This window comes from Gigantopelta aegis, chromosome 4, assembly GCF_016097555.1.
Source record: "Gigantopelta aegis isolate Gae_Host chromosome 4, Gae_host_genome, whole genome shotgun sequence".
NCBI classification, from domain to species: domain Eukaryota; kingdom Metazoa; phylum Mollusca; class Gastropoda; order Neomphalida; family Peltospiridae; genus Gigantopelta; species Gigantopelta aegis.
In genome coordinates, this window is record NC_054702.1 from 11,515,270 (window position 1) to 11,535,514 (window position 20,245).

Sequence of the window (20,245 nt, forward strand, 5' to 3'; positions counted from 1 at the left end):
TCTCCCCCACTAGACTGTCTCCCTCACTCCAAATTTCATACCTGTTACGATGTTCGTATTAATAGCCATTCATAACATGTGTATTACGTCATAGTTTGGTGTGTGAGTTGGGCCCTCCAAGAAACGCGTGCTAAGAAAGCACAAACTTCTTTGATATAATAAATCAGTTATGGTTGTTTGAAACTGGACTTTATTATATTCATAACATGGTGTCAGAGTGCTCAAAAATGCTACGTCACGAAGAAAATTAACAGGTTTGTTAATTATTGAACGAAAATCTGAAAATGCCAAAATTCAACCCATCGAAGAATTTTAACAGAACATGTATTTCGATCGTTCACTATTGACACAGATAACTATAACGTAGTTTTGCACAAATTTGAGGAACATTTCGTACCGAAATGAAATATCATTCACGAGAGAGCAAGATTTGATCAATTATGTCAGAGACAAAAACTGTCAGAGAGATTACAGCTAAAAGCAGATCTAGAATTAGATGTAGCTATACAAATAGTGAGACAGTCAGAACTTGTAAAAAGTCAGATTAAGGATCAAGGTCAAGGTCAAGCTTCCACAAGTACAGGGAACCTGGAAGAAGTTATTTTCAAATGACAAACAGGCAAGTTCAGCACAAGGAAGTTCAGTAAATCTTCGCCACTTACTTCTACTTATCAGCCTTGGCACAAACCATGAAACATGCAGAATAGAATGCAAACTCCACCTTTGTGTAACAACTGTAATCGTAAGCATTATCGTAATGCAAAATGTCCATCAATGGGAAAGTGGTGTCATGGTTGCAACAAATACAACCATTTTCAAGCATGCTATAGGTTGTCACATCATCAACAGGGTGTTCAAGAAGTTGTCTCTGCCAGTTACGATGATTGTGAGGGCAATGCATTTTTTCTTGGATCCATCACATGTTCTGATGAAGCTGATCCGTGGGAAATAACTTTGAAGCTGAATAATACTGCTGTCAAATTCAAAATTGACACGGGCACAGATATTACTGTCATATCTGAAAGTACATACCTCGCTTTTCCAACTCGACTGAAACTGATGCCAGCTAAGTAGATATTGAACAGTCCTGGAGGTAAACTCAACTGCAAAGGTAGATTCGTGGCACATACTGTTTACAAAGGACAGAAATATTATTTTCGTGTGTTTGTTGTGGCAGGAAACCAAGTGAATAACTTGTTAGGTCATTCGGTTTCACAAGGCATGGGATTTGTAAAACACATTGAGCAAATCAAAGAAATTGGTAGTGACATATTTACAAAGCCAGGCCTGCTAAAATGTGAACCAATCAAGATTGTGCTAAAAGATGATGCTAAGCCGTACAGTGTTGCAACTTCAAGAAGAGTTCCGTTTCCGCTTTTGTCGAAAGTCAAAAATGAACTAAACCGAATGAAAAATGAAGGTATTATTGAAGAAGTCACAGAGCCAACTGATTGGTGTGCGCCAATGGTACCAGTATTGAAGAAAAATGGAAAAGTATGCGTCTGTGTTGATCTAAAGAAATTGAATGAAGCTGTTAAGAGCGAACGATTTATATTACCTACGTTGGAAGATCGCTCCTAAACTTTCTGGGGCAAAGGTGTTTTCAACACTCAATGCTGCAAATGGATTCTACCAGTTGCCACTTGATCAGGATAGCTCAAAACTGACTACTTTTATTACGCCAATGGGTCGATTTTGCTTTCGCCGTCTTCCATTCGGGATTACCTTGGCGCCAGAGATTTTTCAAAGAAAATGACCGATATTCTTGACAATCAGGATGGAGCTGAAGCTTGAATGGATGACATTTTGTATTTTTGGTTCGACTGTTGAAGAACATGACTGGCGACTAAACCAAGTTCTTGCAAAAGTTTGGAAATCTGGTCTTCAGCTAAACAAAGACAAATGTTGCTTTCGTCAATCCGAGATCCAGTATTATGGACATATTATCTGTGGCGATGGAGTTCATGTAAATCCAGAGAAGGTTCAAACCATTCGTGATCTTGCATCTCCAGCTAACTTGACTGAATTGAGGTGCATCTTGGGAATGATCAGTTATTTGGGAAGATTTCTGCCAGACTTGTCTACAGTCATGAAACCAATGACAGATTTGTTAAAATCATCCAGTGCATGGTATTGGGGTCCACAACAGGAGGATTCATTCTCTAAGGTGAAGGACATGTTGATGTCAACACCAGCTTTAGCTTTCTTCGATCCGGCTAAGCAGACAGTTGTGAGTGCAGATGCCAGCAGCTATGGCATCGGTGCAGCTCTTTTCCAAGACCATGAAGAACAGCTAAAACCAGTAGTATTCTGATCTCGTACTTTAACTTCGGGAGAAGCAAAGTATGCACAGATAGAGAAAGAGTATCTCGCAAGTGTTTGGGCGTGCGAACATTTCTCACGATATCTGATTAGACACGTTCACACTACTAACTGACCACAAACCTTTGGTACCACTCATTAACACTCGATATCTTGATAAAGTACCAGTGCGATGTCAGCGTCTTCTAATGCATCTAAGAAGATTCAATGCGAAAGCCGAATATGTCCCAGGAAAACATCTGATTGTTCCTGATACATTATCGTGCAGTTCTTTGAAGATTGATGAAGTTTTGACAACAGAAGAAGATGTAGAACTGTTCGTCAACCAGATTGAATCAACAAGACCAGTTTCAGATGCTAAAATTCAAAAGATAAAAGAAGAATCTCTCAAAGACAAAGATCTACAGGCAGCCATGAGTTATACAAAGAATGGTTGGCCAGCTCATCGACAAGCTGTACCAGAACCAGTGAAAGGTTACTTTGATGCACGTAGTGAATTGTCTGTGTCAAATGACTTACTTTTGTATCGTGACAGAATTGTGATACCAGTTTCACTTCATTCTGAGATCATAGAAACCATTCACAATGGACATCAAGGAGTGTCCAAATGTCTTGATCGCGCAAAGATGACTGTTTGGTGGCCAGGAATTTCAAGACTGATCAAAGAAAAAGTTTCAGCGTGTGACTTTTGTCAGATACATAGGTCATCGCACCATAAAGAGCCGTTGAGACCGACTCCATTACCTCTTCATCCATGGCAGAATATTTCTACAGATCTCTTTCAAATTAAGCAGCAACACTATCTAGTCATGATGGATTACCATTCTCGTTACTTGGAAATTGCATACCTACCGGACATTTCAAGTGTTACAATGATTGAGAAAATGAAGAATATGTTTGCTCGATGGGGTGTTCCAGAGGAAATTGTATCGGATAATGGTACACAGTTTATGTCAGCAGCGTTTAAAAGCTTTGCAAAACAGTACAACTTTGTATGCTCATTCACTAGTCCACATTTTCCACAAGCCAACGGACAGGCCGAGAGTGCAGTCAAAATTGCTAAAACAATTGTGGAACAACAAGATCTGTTTCTAGGACTGATGGCATACCGATCAACTCTCATCTCAGCTACAGGTGCAAGTCTAGCTCAGTTAATGATGGGAAGACAAATGAGGACAAACTTAACAGTATTGCAGAAGAAACTTCGTCCGCAATGGCCAAATCGTCAAGCTGTTAAAAAGGCAGATGAAAAGGCGAAATTAGGGTATCGTTTTTACTTTGATCGAAGACATCGGGTACAGTCTCTGTCTGATCTCGAATCAGGGGATACTGTGAGAATTAAACTGCAAGGTGATAAGAACTGGTCTACTACAACTGCTTCGGTAAAAGAAAGCAGAACTCTACCATAGATCTTACATCGTTAAGACACCTCAGGGTGTATTCCGCAGAAACCGTCATCATCTACAACTCGTTACTCCAAATAGTGATCAGAGAAGACCATCTACGTGTACTTCAGATCAACCAGCTCAATATGACTCACTTCAGAAAGAGACAGAGTTATCGAGTCGTCTATTCCTACTGAGTTGATTGTACCTTCAACAGAATCCAGTAAGAATCTAGATCAACCCTCGACTCCAGTGAAAACATCTTCTGGGAGACCAGTCTGCCGACCATTGAAGTTTAAAGACTTACTGTTCTATTACATTACTAGTTGCATTTTGTTAATTTTGAGGAACCATTCAGGAAGAATGTTCTTTTAGGACACTACAAAGATATTCAAGAAGGAATAATGTTTGGTATTACTTTAGTATTAGTGGTTTACTGAACTGATGAGAAACATTTTGAAAGACAATGACATTTAAGCCAGAATAGTTTAATTTTAATTTACCTAGTTCATGTTTAGAATTCTCAGAGTTCAATGTTGCATTGATTTAATGATCCTGGAGTCAAACATTTTAGTTAATCATAGCTTATCTTAAAAAGGGGAGATGTTACGATGTTGGTATTAATAGCCATATATGATGTTGGTTTAAATAGCCATTCATAGCATATATGTATTACGTTATAGTTTGGTGTGTGAGTTGGGCCCACCAAGAAACACATGCTAAGCACAAACTTCTTTGATATAATAAATCAGTTATGATTGTTTGAAAGTGGACTTTATTATATTCATAACAATATCTATGGGCCTGTAAGCATGTTATTCTACAAATAAAGGCCCAATTAGAATGTTGTAAAAATAAATATATTTATTTGGCTTTGAGTTAAAAATCTGCTGTTCTAAAAATCTGCTATAAATTCATGAAGGGTCAAAGCTCTTGAAAGAAAAATACAAATCATTCAACTCAAATGTAGTAATATGAAATTAAGGTTTCTCCCTGGATGCAGCCTTAACATATTAAAACATTGTAACACTTTCAATTTCATCCTGGCTGGCTGTGTAGTCCACCCAAGTAAAAAATAAAAGGCATGTTTATTTCATACATGAGACAAGCCACTTGCTATGACATAAATTGACAGCTCTAACTGTTGAGTGGGTGTAACAATGAATTAATTGACAACTAGTAATACACTGAGAAGGCATGGACAGCTGCATTGGTTCATAGTTGTGAATGTTTTTCCTCTCAGACATGATGTCTCTTTGTTGAAAACAATGGCAGTAATGCAGTTTCATGTAGTTGCAGTTTTTGTAAGTTTTCAAATAATTTTTTGGACATAAATAAATAGCTGTGATAAATGATGTTAACTTAAAATACGGTTGTTCAAATATGACATACAAGATACAGTAAAAACTAACCATATTTAATTATCTTTATTAAATTTATTCTTGGACATAATTGCTTTGTCTAAGTCTATCTTTCAGTTTTATCAAAGGCTAAGCTAACGCATGTGCACATAAAAATAACATTGGAATATTCGACAACTGCATGGATTTTTTTGTAGGTGTTTGGTCAACCAATTGTTCCGTTATAGGTATTGTTTTAAATTAGTTTGTAAAAAAAAAGGACAAAACACATCTGAAATCCTGACATCAAGACTTAAATGATGCAATAATGGTCCCAGGATTGCTGCAATAAACATCAACTTAAACACATTGCTATAAGCACTACGACGAGTACAGTACGTCTTCTTACATGAGAATTCGTAGTTTGTCAACAGTGTACATCACATGCTTTCTTAATAACGCTTTTACATGAATGTTTTTCTTTCAGTATTGTGTGCACATTAGTTTTTAACAAACATAGAACATTTATTTTTAACCAGAATTTTTTTTTTAATCTAAAAAAAACACTAGCCTCAGGCATCAGGTCACCGTATTCTAGATCCTATGAGCATGTTGCTAGTTTGAATACTGTGATTAAATACATGCAGTTTTGCTTTTACTTACTTAAGTTTCTTTTAAGTAGTGCAGGGCTGTAGCATGCCTTGAAAAACTGGGGGGGGCACAAAGTCATTTCGCAACACGTGATCACCAAAACATATTTAATTTCATAGATAATCCTTATTTGAAGTTAAAAATTTAGTGGGGGGGGGGGGGGGTGTGCACTGGCCCTGTAGTGTACAACCTCAAGACAACAGTAGATGATGAGGTTGCTCTGTGGTATCCTCTCTTAGCTGAATCTCATAAGACTTGAACCACAGGCCCGGATGCATGATTTCTGAAAGGGAGGAGGTCCAAATGTAATAGGTGATGATATTTTGTTATGTTATTGTGTATGTTTCAGCGCTGAACCTATCCTTAGTGACGTCACGCCACTATTGTTCTGCTAGTTAACGAGTCTACTGCTGTGAAATGTAGTGGCATCATTTCCTCTTAAAGGTTATGGTCGGTTTTCAAAGGGGGGGGGGGGGGAGACACACACACACACACACACACACACACACACACACCCCGGGATCCGCTACTGAACCAATCTCACTGACTTGTCTTTCCATCAATTATTTGTTTTGCAGTTGTAAATTCAGGTGTTTTATGTCTACAGGTGAAGTTTATAAATGCAGTACCAGGTTTAATGTATGGTGTGTGCAAGTTTTGATGGAGGTCAAATGATGTCACTTTTGTACTGGTATTTTTCTCTTGTGCAGCCTTTATATGTGTACTTAAGTTTATTGTACATTTTTTCTAAGTGTCTTGAGGTATAGATCCCATTGTGTTATGCAATTTTTACATTTTTGCATGATGTGACCTGGTAACTACAATCGATAGTCTAAACAGCATTGTTAACAACATGACAAAGACTATACTTTGTGCATTGCAGTGTTTAGTTGGTAACACCATTTTTGTTGCATGCAAAAACCTGCAGGCTCATGGGTTCTCACCTTAAACGCCAATATCAAATTGATGTCAAATATAAATTTCATACTTCAGTGGAGGAAATATGTCGACAAGTTAGTTTGTTGAACTGCTTTATGTAACATACTGGGTACCACAAGGCACAAAGTGGAATATCTATAACTGAATATGAAAGTACGGAAATGTACACATCGATTATCAAGTACAGGCCATCATGACTCCAGACCCAAAGATAACTAAAGCATTTATTACTAAAATTAAGTTATTACTCCAGGTCCAAACATTATTATAGAGAGAAACTCCAGGAACAAAAATTAAGACATCTGTGAAAGGAAAGTCTAATATGCATAAAATATGCAATGCCTAAACATTTAAGATGGCTTCATAAGAAACACAAAATTCTAATGAAACATTTTACATTTTTGTAACTTAACTTAAGATCAATTTTTATTTTCCCATTTTAGGATACACTATTGCCAACAATGCCACAAGATGACGTCGAAAAGATGAAGCAGGTTATTTTGGAAAATATTGAAAAGGACCATCAATGGAAAAATGTGGTGGTGTATCGTAAGCATTTATTTTCTGTTAACGTTTTACTCTGAGAAATTGTAATACACTCTTTTTACAAAATCAGTGCTTTTGTTTAACAGTTCCTCATTGTTAATTCATTTTCTTGTTTTGAAATTTTGAGGGGAAATCTAACAATATACCAGTTAGACAAAGGATTTAATTTTATGGAATTCTAGTTTGTTACTGAACACAGTTAGTATATCAAGCATTCTCTGGAGGTGCTTGCTTCATAGAATCAAATCACCTCAGTGCATCAACCCATTTTCTGATTTAGTTTTCTTTTCTTGTCTCAACTAGTGCCCCACAATTGGTATATCAAAAACCATTGTGTGTGCAGTTCTGTCTTTGGAAAAGTACATATATATGATCCATTGCTGCTAATGGACAAATGTAGCAGGTTTTCTGTAAGACTGTCAGAAATTACCAAATGTTTGACTGGTAGTTAATCAATGTGCTCTATAGAGGAGTCGTTATCCAAAATCAAGTTTCTGAAATTGAAAGACACTTACAACTTGTAGCAGAATAGAATTATACATGAGGTATTTGACATTTTTGAGTCCACAGTTCTTAATTTCTTCTCTCTTTTTTGTTGGTGAATAATGAGATAAACATGCAATAAAGGGAATAAATTAGAACTTAAAACTCAATTGGGTTCTAATACTCATGCTGTGCAGTACAGAATTGTAAAGCATAACATTGACAAAAAGTTGCAGTGAATATTTCCTTGCTCGTCAGAATTTGTATTAATTAAATCCAGTATGTGTGTGCTAATATTGTGTATGTTTCTTGATTTCTAGTAGTCATTAACACAAAGTAAAATAAAAGTGTATCATGATATGGGTATTTATATATTGTAATTTTTTATTTTACCTACACGTGAAAACAAACCCAAATCCCAGCATATTTTATGTCTGAAGTATAGTTTTTTTTTACTTTAAGCAATTTTCTGTTTTCCCTCGCATTTTGTTTCAGTTGTATAACAAACTACTTGAATAAACTATCATGCTTAAATGTAGCTTTTCAGTTGCTTATGGATATGGACCTATATTGAAGAAATTAATCTGTTATATACTATTTGAACTCTACATTTATGCGTTTGCTATATTGTTCCCCAAAATATTCTACAAACCTGCAACAAAATTCACATTTCATATAAAAGATATCTGTTTGGGAGATTAAGAACATTTAAAAGTAAAAATTACTACTTCAGACATTTTAGATGATCATATGGGGTTTTTTTTAAATAGGTGCATAGTTCTGAATTTGTCCGATCCTTTCAACGTTCCTATACATTCTAACCGATTGTATAATTGAAAGCTGATCGATTAGTGCTAACTGATTACAACCGATGATCGATGATGAAATTGCAACTGATTTCCAATACTAGCACATACCACGGATATTGATATACCAGTCGTGGTGCACTGGTTGGGAAGTAGGGGTGGGGGGCCAATCAGAATATGGATTTGAATAAATATTTTTATTTATTATTATTTTATTTTTTTTACTTTAACAGACCACAAGAATGTAGCTCATAATGTTACATCATTAGAAACTGATTTAATATGACCAGAGTTGATTATGAAGAATTTAAATTATGTTTATATATTCATATTTATATATGACCTCATATTTAATGTCACACACACACACACACACACACACACACACACACACACACACACACCATTTACCGCCATCTTCCGACGTCTATGTTTTATGAGTTGTTTCAAAATATATCTAACTAGCGAAAACGTATAAAATTATTTTTATTAAAATATATAAAAATATCAAAATGTTTTTGGTGATCTGTTATATAATTCTTATAAGTTATAGATATATAAAATGTGTGATGCCAATGTTATATGCTTTACTGTATAAATAAAGCATGTGTTGTTTTACTTGGGAGAGGGTATCCGATTGTCTTCGATGTTACATAAAGGGGACATTTAGAAATATTTTTTTTGTGATTTACAGGTATGGTTTAATAGGCAAGCACAAATCTAGGATTTTTAAATAGTGTGGCCCATAATCCTGTGATGGATTTTAATTTTAAAACTTATCATATCACAATTATTCAAAACTATATAAAAGCAACAGACGTGTTGCTGTGAAACACTAGTTTCTCCGATTTTATAAAACAGCTTTCTTCATATCTTTTTACCTTATTAATGATTTGTGCCACAGTGCCACAATATTAACTTTAGCAATACTCACCACATCAAATATTGTAAAGAGTAGTTTCCTTATACAATATCAATGTCAAATGAAGTCTTATAATATTTATTGCAATGAAATATTTTCTATCGATGTATTTAGGCGTTTTTTTTATATGTTTATATATTGGAGTGTTTTGAAAGACATTTATAGGGGTTTTCTTGTTTATAAATAGAAATACAACAAATGCTGTGACAATCGTGCTAAAGTCTCGAACATCGCTGTCATAGTCACACGTCAAAATCTTGACATATACTCTTCAAAAAAAGAAACGCAAAAGGGTACAAATGGGTTATAACTCCGATTTTATGTTTCCTACCGGTTCATGCTTTGTGAATATAAGGTCATTGCATGTCCCAAACACATTCCCACGGTTACATTCGATAAAACGCAGCTACTGTACAATAAAGTTCCAAAATGTGAATATTCGCAAAAACGCAGCCACGTGCAAACCATGTCACCACTGCACGTGCGTTGTCTGCACGTGCAACATGAACACCGACAGTATAAAAGTGCAGGGTGTTCGCTTGCCTGGCCTCTGTATCTGGCCGACAGTTGACAATCCAGGACATGCCACGTCTCAGTGAACCGCAGAGAAACAATGCCATCGGCCGACTAGACGCAGGCGAATCCAGAACGGCCGTTGCCAGGGCATTCCATGTGTCCCCAAGCACCATCTCCAGACTGTGGGACCGTTACCAGCAACATGGATCAACACGTGACCTCCCTAGATCCGGTCGACCACGGGTCACTACCCCCGGGCAGGACCGCTACATCCGGGTACGCCACCTTCGGGAACGATTGACTACTGCCACCTCCACAGCCGCAGCAATACCAGGTTTGTGCAGGATATCCGACCAGACCGTACGGAACCGCCTACGTGAGGTAGGAATTCGTGCCAGACGTCCAGTTCGAGGTGTCATCTTAACACCACAACACCGTCGACTCCGACTGCAGTGGTGCCAGATTCATCGACAATGGCCTCAACTGCGATGGAGACAGGTGTGGTTCAGTGACGAGTCCCGATTTCTGCTCCGACGTCATGATGGAAGATGTCACGTGTATAGGCGTCGTGGTGAACGTTATGCGGCAAACTGCGTGCAGGAAGTGGACAGATTCGGCGGGGGTAGTGTCATGGTGTGGGCAGCCATCTCACACACTGGCAGAACTGACCTGGTCCACGTGCAGGGCAACCTGAATGCACAGGGCTACATTGACCAGATCCTCCGGCCACACATCGTTCCAGTTATGGCCAACGCCAACGCAGTGTTCCAACATGACAACGCCAGGCCTCACACAGCACGTCTCACAACAGCTTTCCTACAGAACAACAACATTAATGTCCTTCCTTGGCCATCGACATCACCGGATTTGAACCCAATTGAGAATCTATGGGACGAGTTGGACCGACGCCTCCGACAGCGACAACCACAGCCCCAGACCCTGCCCGAGCTGGCAGCAGCCTTGCAGGCCGAGTGGGCCACTATCCCCCGGGACGTCATCCATACTCTGGTTGCTTCAATGGGCAGGCGGTGCCAGGCAGTTGTCAACACACGCGGAGGCCACACCCGGTATTGACTCCAGATGACCTTGACCTTGGTGGTGTGTCCTATCACTTACTCACAATGGACTAGAGTGAATTGTGAACAATCCTGCAACATTTGGTAATTATCGGACTCACCATTCAATAATTAAATCAATTCTCCAAATGTTACGACAATGTGGTTTTGCGTTTCTTCTTTTGAAGAGTATATATATAATCCAGGACAATTTGTTAAAGACTTTCAGTTGTCTCGGTTCGTGCATCAGACCCCTACTCACCAGATGGGTTAGAGCAAAATGGCTGAACATGTTATATGTAATAGCCATCACATGTTTAGCATTTTATCAATTAAATATACCAATATACTTGTTGATTTTAAGCGATAATGTGCTTTAAATATGGTTGCATATGCATACAAGTCTAAAAGCCTTTCTTAATTATTCCTTTAATGATTACATTACAGGTTAGAATGTCTTGGTGAATATGTTTTTTCAAATGCTATATTTAATGCTTTGAAAAAAAAGAGATTCAAAACACCTGTTTGTTGTGTCTTGTTTATCAGTTTATTTTTGGGGCTCTAATTGTGATCCTCTATTTCAGGCTGTCCCAATGGTCATCCATACTTTATTATTGACGTATGTATATTTAATATTTCAAGCTAGATTATGTATTTTTATTATTTAATTATTTAGGATAGATTATGTATATTTTGTTTCACTTTATGATACACAATTCTTCAATATCCTTTTGATGCTGTGACTAATTCACTGTTAACCCGGCCACCCTATAAAAGAGCTATGCCAACCACCACCAGCCCCCCATCCTTTCTTGTCCTGGAGAGGAGAGCCGGCTAAGGGCGGCTCTTGTGCCCAAGACAGGCGTGCGCAACAACAGCTTGCCCTGAATGTGCACGTTAACACCTTTGCCTATTGCCTCTCCATTGTTTATTGTAGATGTGTTTCTAGTATTTTACATTAGGAAATTATATTATAAGATGGAAAGGTGTGATTGCTACTTTACATAACAAATAAAAAATCATAATAAATAATATAAAAGTATATTCAGGAAAAATGTGTGCTTGGTATATACTGGAATAATGTATGCCTGCACCTATATTCATCAAAACAGGTGGATAAATGTGTTATGCTGCTTGCACTCAGGGTTGGAACAGATATTGGGATATGAAAGCTGCTTCAGTCTAATTTTCAAACATAACAAACAAAACATAACTTGCATATGTCTTAACCAAAACTGAAACATTGATATTATTTTATCAACAATATAAATTTAAATAAGTGTGTCAATTCTACATTTTTACTAGATGTGGTTTTTTCACTCATTATAATGTTTATTATTAATCTGCATGAATTTCTACTTAAAATTTGTTTCAGTGTGGTCGGCCAACTACAGATGGCAGATGCCTTGATTGTGGTTTAAGAGTAGGAGGAGTTGGCAACAAACTAGCTGATGGAAATGTTGAAGATCCTGGGTAGGTACATGTATATCAGGCCCTAATCTAGCTGGCAAAAAATGAACGGTTTCTTTGCTGAGTTGTTAGTAGTGAGAAGTTGAAGTCGCCTTAATATTTTGGACTCGGTCTGATTTAAAAAACAATTACAAAATAGTTGTCAAGACCCCAACTTGTTTAGGCTTACTTGGCACCTTGTTGCCATAATATATGTAGGTTCAAGTTTTTACTTTGGCACCAGACTGTACATTGACACATGTTGTGCTGTTTGCAGTGATCAGTCAAGCATTAGTATTTCTTGGCTACATTCATTTCAGTAATTTCATTTTAACATAACGACTATGACGGGATTCTGTCAAGCTCTTAGTTTGTTTACCCATTAAAGACCCCTTGCCTACAGTTGTTGTTCCTATGAACAACACCACCTAATTAGGGCCTTCTGTTGTGCAACAGACATGATGTATAGTTAACAATCCTGTGTTTGTAACAAGAAGTTATTACTAAATACTGTCAATTGACCGATTGTTGAGTTTGAAATATGTATATTTATAGCCAGTCACCTGGAACCAGTACCTGTTTCTGATTAGTAATGAAAACTGGTATATTATATGATATTAGTGATTATATTTTAGAAACACCTAACATATTGGCTCGTGTTGGAGTACAGTTGAGTATACTGATTTAATTGGCCATCAGCCAATTAATCCATTATTACCAGTGGTTTAGTCAGCCAAGTTACACTTAGAATCAGTTATCTTCATGTAACGACTAAGTGTCACGATAGGTGTAATTAACCATTTACTGTCGCTAATCAATACCAAAGATGTAAGAAAGGCACTTTTTCAAGCCTTTCCAGGGATATCTTTGGGTGTCCACAGCGACATCCGATTCATTGCATAACCTTTTGTTTAAATTGGCTATATTATATAAATATATGGCTACAACTACTGTTAGCTATAATTTATTACTTAACACACCTTTCTTCAATAGAGTTCTAATAAGTTACGGTAACTTATTAACTTAACGATCCATTCCTTGTCACGTAACTCCAAATACGAAAATACTTATAAGACATTGTTATTAATATTTAAATGTAATATATGTATTGTGAGCAATTGTGATATTAATAATTACCATTTTAAAACTCACCCTAGTCGGTTGTTTAGTTTATTTGGATAGCAGTAATTTGTCATATAAGCTAATGTCACACCTTCTCTTAATGTTCTTGTTATGCATGGGGCACAAAAAGCACCCATTCCCTAGACGGGAAGAGCCAAACTAATTCGGTGATTATACCAGAAAGTATATCACCTATTTGTGCCGGTCCTGTGACAAGAATCTTAAATGGGGTTCTCGTTCCGGGATTGTGATTTTTATTCCAGTGCAAAAGTGACGTGAGAAATTCTAGTGACATATATAGCTTATTTTTTGTATCCATATAAAATATTAACACAGTCAATAAATATGAATCAAGATTTGTTGAACAACCCTACCATATACATGTACATTGTTAAGAAAAGCAAAAAGGCCGAATTAATTGAATTGGCAAATAAACATAATCTTTCAATTAATAACCTATGACAAAACGGTAACTGATATCAGAGCTCGGGTAATAGAGATTATTTGGGAGTATGGAGGAACAGAGTGAATCAGAAAATGAGGGAGGAAATATATTAGAACATATTCATAGTTCAATTTTAACTGTTCAGCAGAAAATAGAATTTCGACAATTAAAACTTCAAGAAAAACAATTGGACATGGATAGAAAAAGAATAGAGAGAGAGGAGTTTACTCGGGCAGAAAAGCAGTTAGATAGGCAGTTTGAGTTAAACTTAAAATGATTCATGAACATAGGATGGAGGTAGGGGAAAAAAACTAGTCAGGATAGGGATAATAACTCCAGTAATTTTAGAGTCAATGATGCCTACCGGTCTGTCACCAATTTTGAGGAGGGTAAAGTAGAGAAGTTCTTCTAACAGTTTGAGAGAGTAACTAGGGAAATGAAATGGCCTGCTGAATATTGGTGCATTTTAATTCAAAGTAGGTTCCGTGGAAAAGCTACTCAAGTGTATAATGCCTTATCAGACAAGAACGCTATAGAGACTATTCCTTGCTTAAGACTGCAGTGTTAATGGCCTACCAAATAACCACCGAGGCATACAGACAAACGTTTCGAAATTTTAAAAAGTGTGATGGTGAAACTTATTCGGAATTTATCAACAAAAAGGAAAACTTATTTAACAAATGGGCACGGGCACAGAAGGTACAGGGCGGTTATGACCAATTAAGAGAATTAATTGTTTTGGAAGAAGTTAAAAACTGTCTCCCAGTGTCTGTTCAAATACATGTAGAAGATCAAAGGGTTGATATATTGCAAACAGCTTCTACTACTACTGATAACTATGCATTGATACACAAAGCTCACAGTAACTGCCCTCCAGGTAAGAAATTTAATGTCAGTGGGTTTAGAAAACCTGGAGAAGGTGGGGAAACTAGCAATTTTTTATCCACCATGCCTGCAAGGTTTCTTGAGACTAGAAAGACTGAGTCTACACATAAATTGGGGTCCCTACCAAAAACCAAGGGGTTATCAGCTAATGGTAGATCATTTGTTCCTAAATGTGGATATTGTAAAAATGTGGGACGTGTAATTTCCAACCGCTTTGCAAGGAAACATGATAATGAACGGGTTGTTGGGTTTGTTAAAACGGATAGCAATCAACCAGTGGACATTTCTTCTCAGTTTCAAGGACATAAAGACAACATGGTGTTTGATAAATATATTTCAAAAGGGAATATTTTAGGCAAACCAGTTACTTTATTCGCATCACGGGGGCGTGGCAATCTTTAATTGTTAAAAATGCAGTATATGATCCAGAGTTCAGCTACTGGGGGAAGTAGGTAGGTGGAAATTTCATAATGGTACCGATTCACCGATTTAAACTAGAATCACAGTTTACATCTGGCGATGTTCTGCTTGGGGTGATAGATGAATTACCTGTTGAGGGCTTGGACATTTTATTGGGTAATGATTTAACAGAGAAGTGTTGTCATGGGTGTCCCAATTTAGAGATAATGAAGAAGCCCATTAGCACAGAAACTGGGGTAGATGTAGAAATCTTTCCAGCGTGTGTTACCACTAGGTCAGTGACAAAGAAAAACCAGGCTCTCAATAAGGACACAGTTGATCTGTGTAATACACAAATAACTAGGGTATCAAATGGGACTGAGTTGGTTGAAGCAGTAATGCCTAATGATCTCGATTTGGTAACTACTAATGAAGAAACAAAACAGTCAGTCCATGATGTAGGGGGCATTCCCCAGGTTTCCTGGAGTAAAGATAAATTGTGTATTGAACAAAAATATGATCTGACGTTAAAGGGAACAAGTGATAGATCGCGCACAAATAAAAGGAACGAGTGAATGTTTTTATGTGCAGAAGGGAGTACTCATGAAGAAAACAACATTCCAAGTAGTTGTTCCAAAAATATACGGAGCAGAAATTTTAAGTTTGGGTCAGGAGAGTTTGTTTGCTGGACATTTGGGACAAATGAAAACGTATGAATGTATCGTGTCAGAATTTGTTTGGTCAGGAATGTATGATGAAATTGAGGAGTTTTGTAAGACATATGTCACATATGCCAAGAAGTGGGGAAACCAAGTCAGAAAATTCCACCCGCTCCCTTTAAACTGATATCCATAGTAGGAGAGGCTTTTTCCAAAGTATTGAATGACTTCGTGGGTCTCCTCCCTCGTACATCTAATGGCAATCAATATTTGCTGATGATAATGTGCGTAAATACTTGCTTTCCAGAAGCTATACCTCTGCGCAAAGTTACAGCAGCTGTGGTGACCAGGACTCTTATTAAATATTTCATGATGGTAGGCTTGCCAGAAATATTACAATCCAACTAAGGTACTAATTTCATGGCAAAGTTGTTTCAGCAAGTGATGGTTCTTTTAGACATACAGTTTGTTTAAAACGACAATAAACAAAAAAAAACTAAATAAAGAGAAAACAAGGTGACAAGTTAAACATTAATTTTAATTTGTCAATCATCATTGAATATTGGAAATATAAAAACGTGTACAGTAAATTTAAACAATGTCAAAGTCAATCCTTTTTTAAATAGTCCAGAATGTTTTTCTGCTGTGTGTTCAGCAAAATTGACTCGTTCACTCTTGTTTGGAAAGAAGTCATTGAATTTACATCAGACTCAACTGAATGTGAATTACCTTCTATAAACCGAAGAACTGTTTTGATCGTGTCTCGCGCACAAATCAATGAGGGAACTTCTTCCGGTTCAGGGTCAGAATCATCTTTCTGGTCATCAGTTTTCCTCACACTTTGAACAATTTAATCATCAGTGAGATCTACGAATGTCTCGGTTTCTTTGTCAACATTAACAAATTCATCAACATCCATTCTCAACTCTTCATCGATGGAAAGTCTGCGTGACTTCACCAACGAGATCCCGCAAAGGTGTCAGTTCATCGGCTGTCCAGCGTAACTCTTCGTGAAGCTCTCGTGGAATGATCCCAGTGTGGATCCAACAATTTTTTATCGTTATCACACTAACAATATCCCACCCTTGTTTGACAAAGCGAATCCCATCACAGAGTGGTAACTGAAGCTCTTTCCCAGTTTTGTTGTCATCAATGCACTGCACAAGTTGTTGAAGTTGCATCTTTCTATAGTATCCCTTGACTGCTTGGATAATGCCAGCATCAAGTGGCTGAAAATGGCTTGTCGTGGTTGGTGGCAGGAAATTAATTCTTATCTTAGAAAGTTTCTTTGGAATGATGTGGCTAGGCACGTTGTCCATGAGAAGCAAAATGTGTCTTTTCTGGCATTTCATTTGGTTGTTCATGTTTTCCAAGTAACATGCAAACAGCTCCCCATTCATCCAAGCCTTTTTGTTAGATCTCACTACACAGGTGTCATCTGCCGTTGACACGCATGTTAAATTGCCCAACTTCAAATGAGGATTGCCAATAGAACGGGTTCTCGTTGGCACTAACAACATACACCATTGCAAACATACATTATATAAGCATTTATTTTCACTCCAAAATTGAGGACATTTCTGTCTCAGTTTTTTGCTATATGACCGTATCTGCCTGAAGTACCGGTCCGAACAGGTGGTTCATTAATCAATTCACTCCGGCTGTCTCCTGTGCTATATAGCCATGTCCCAAAAGGTCAGTGCACAATATTACACAACAACATGGACAAAATACAGCCAGAAGGCTTACCATTAAACATACATATTGTTTTAATTCTTCACCATTTCCTAGAAGTGAATATGTGAACCATAACGTGTGTCACAATTTGGAACTATAGTGGACTGTGATGAATGAACTCTCACCTGGAAGTGATCTGTGTAGTGAGACCTTAAAGTTTATGAACAGCTTTTGTCAAACTTGGTTTGAAGTTAATTTGATAATATGGGTCATTTACACCATGAAAAGCCATACTAGACCAGTGTAACTTAAGAACTCTAAACTACACCAAAAAATAGATGCACCATACCATCCAATAAAACTTCATATCACATTGTTACTCCATGGTCATCCACACAATAGATGGCCATCAAACAAACAGCCACTACATGGTAATGTATGACCTTGTTGGTAGTTCTGATATAAGGAACATACAAAGAAGCTAATTGTCTAGTTAGTTCATTAATAATATTAGTTTTCATCAATAGTTGCTATGGGCAACCATTGTTTCATAGTGAAGTCTTGAAATCCTGGGGGGGGGGGGGTTTCTGTATATTTTAACCTGAAGATCCACTCATTATTAATGACAGATACAAATTATACTTTTATAGTAGAATACTATGTTATATATTCAGAATACCATCAAAACTGTTTATCACTATAACTGTACATTAAAAAAAAAATCATTATGCACAAAATCACAGAAATTAGGGTGAATTTTTGATAATTTTGACCTTTTACAATGAGAAACTCAATGTTAGACACTCAAATCAAAAAAAATTGACGTTTTCAATATATACCCAAAGAGGGCCCCCATAAGCTTAGCTAACCTCCACATCGATGAAATTACCTTTTATAAGGATGTTACACTAGTATATTCTCATTTTGACTTGCTAAACTTATATTTTTGGGGATAAACAGTAATTTCATGTTTTACATTATGGTCTCACTACACAGATGTCATCTGCCATTGAAACACGTTAAATTGCCCAACTTCAATTGAGGATTGCCAATAGAATGGGTTCTCGTTGGCACTAACAACATACACCATTGCAAACATACATTATATAAGCATTTATTTTCACTCCAAAATTGAGGACATTTCCATTTCAGTTTTTTGCTATATGACCGCATCTGCCTGAAGTACCGGTCCAACAGGTGGTTCATTAACCGATTCACTCCGGCTGTCTCCTGTGCTATATAACCATGTCCCAAAAGATCAGTGAACAATATTACACAACATTGACAAAATACAGCCTGAAGGCTTACCATTAAACATACATATTGTTTTAATTCTTCACCATTTCCTAGAAGTGAATATGTGAACCATAACGTGTGTCACAATTAGGAACTATAGTGGACCGTGATGAATGAACTCTCACCCGGAAGTGATCTGTGTAGTGAGACCTTAGCCTCGTAGTCCACGTACAAATTTACATTGAAGTTCTTAAAGCACCTCGGCTTTGGTTTAAGCTTGTCAGAACCATCGGCATTGGCACACAACACAATTGTTATCCTATCCTTGGATTTTTTGGTTCCTTTGCTGTTGGTCGCCTTAGAGAGGGATCGATCTGGCAGCATGCGGTAGAAGTAGACCGTGGGCCCACTATAACCCCCCTGCCCCCCTCCCGGGATTTTTCAAGATGAGTATATCCATAGACATATTCAAATCAGCTTGTCTGCAGGCAATCTGTTGGTGGGTGTGCCCGTAGGGCATGTTTAAGTGTAGGTACCCTATTTATTTTTAACAGGGCAAATTTTTTATCAAGGTGAATATTCCACATAATTTTCAAAAATATTTGAAAATAATTCTGGATTATATCACTGTTTTAACTTTAAAGCTGGGTTACTGGTGAATGTATTCCACCCAAAAATAATACATTTTTGGCATCTAAGTATAGCGAGTCAATGAATTTGAAATGCCCTGAGTATTACAAATATAATATATGAAAAAACTGCATGCAATGTTGAAGTTAACATCCAGATATATTTTGAACAGGTTTAAGATCAAATTTTGAATGCTATTCATGCTAAATTACATGTTCATAACAACAAACCACAAAGCAATGCAATATATGTGGTATAGATTAGTACTGGGGGTATACTCGCCAGCAAATGTTAAACAGATCCCAATATATATAATTCTCTATGTGCATGTGTACAGTCAGACCTCGTTACAACGACCACGTTCGTCCCTGGGTAAGTATGTCGTTATATCGAAATTGTGGTTGTATCGAAATTGACGACACCACTAGAGCACATTGATGTATTAATCATCTGTTGTTAGGTGTGAAAAAGTTGTAATTTTGACAATCTTAGAGAAGAAACCAGTAACATTTTTCCATTAGTAGCAAGGTATCTTTTATATGCACCATCCCACAGACAGGATAGCACATACCACTGCATTAGATATACCAGTCGTGGTGCACTGGCTGAAAAAAAAAATATCTCAATGGGTCCACAATGGGTATCGACCACAGATCATCATTAAATATATTATTATTATTATATATATTGTCATTTTAATCTTCTCGTGGTTAAAGCCACTACAATTGGTACCCTCTTCATTTATAAAATTTCAAAAAACTTGGAAGACGTGATTGTT

At 37.1% G+C, this 20,245-nt stretch overlaps 1 protein-coding gene across 1 annotated transcript in view; it reads left to right on the forward strand.

Annotated features, from left to right (window-relative positions):
- Nucleotides 1-20,245, forward strand: part of LOC121372659 (E3 ubiquitin-protein ligase RNF213-like) — an 89,853-nt gene that overhangs the window by 18,973 nt on the left and 50,635 nt on the right. Inside the window, exons 9-11 of the mRNA XM_041499106.1 lie at nucleotides 7,081-7,186; nucleotides 11,550-11,584; nucleotides 12,341-12,438. Coding sequence (XP_041355040.1) covers nucleotides 7,081-7,186; nucleotides 11,550-11,584; nucleotides 12,341-12,438 — 239 coding nt within the window. The remainder of the gene's footprint in view (nucleotides 1-7,080; nucleotides 7,187-11,549; nucleotides 11,585-12,340; nucleotides 12,439-20,245) is intronic.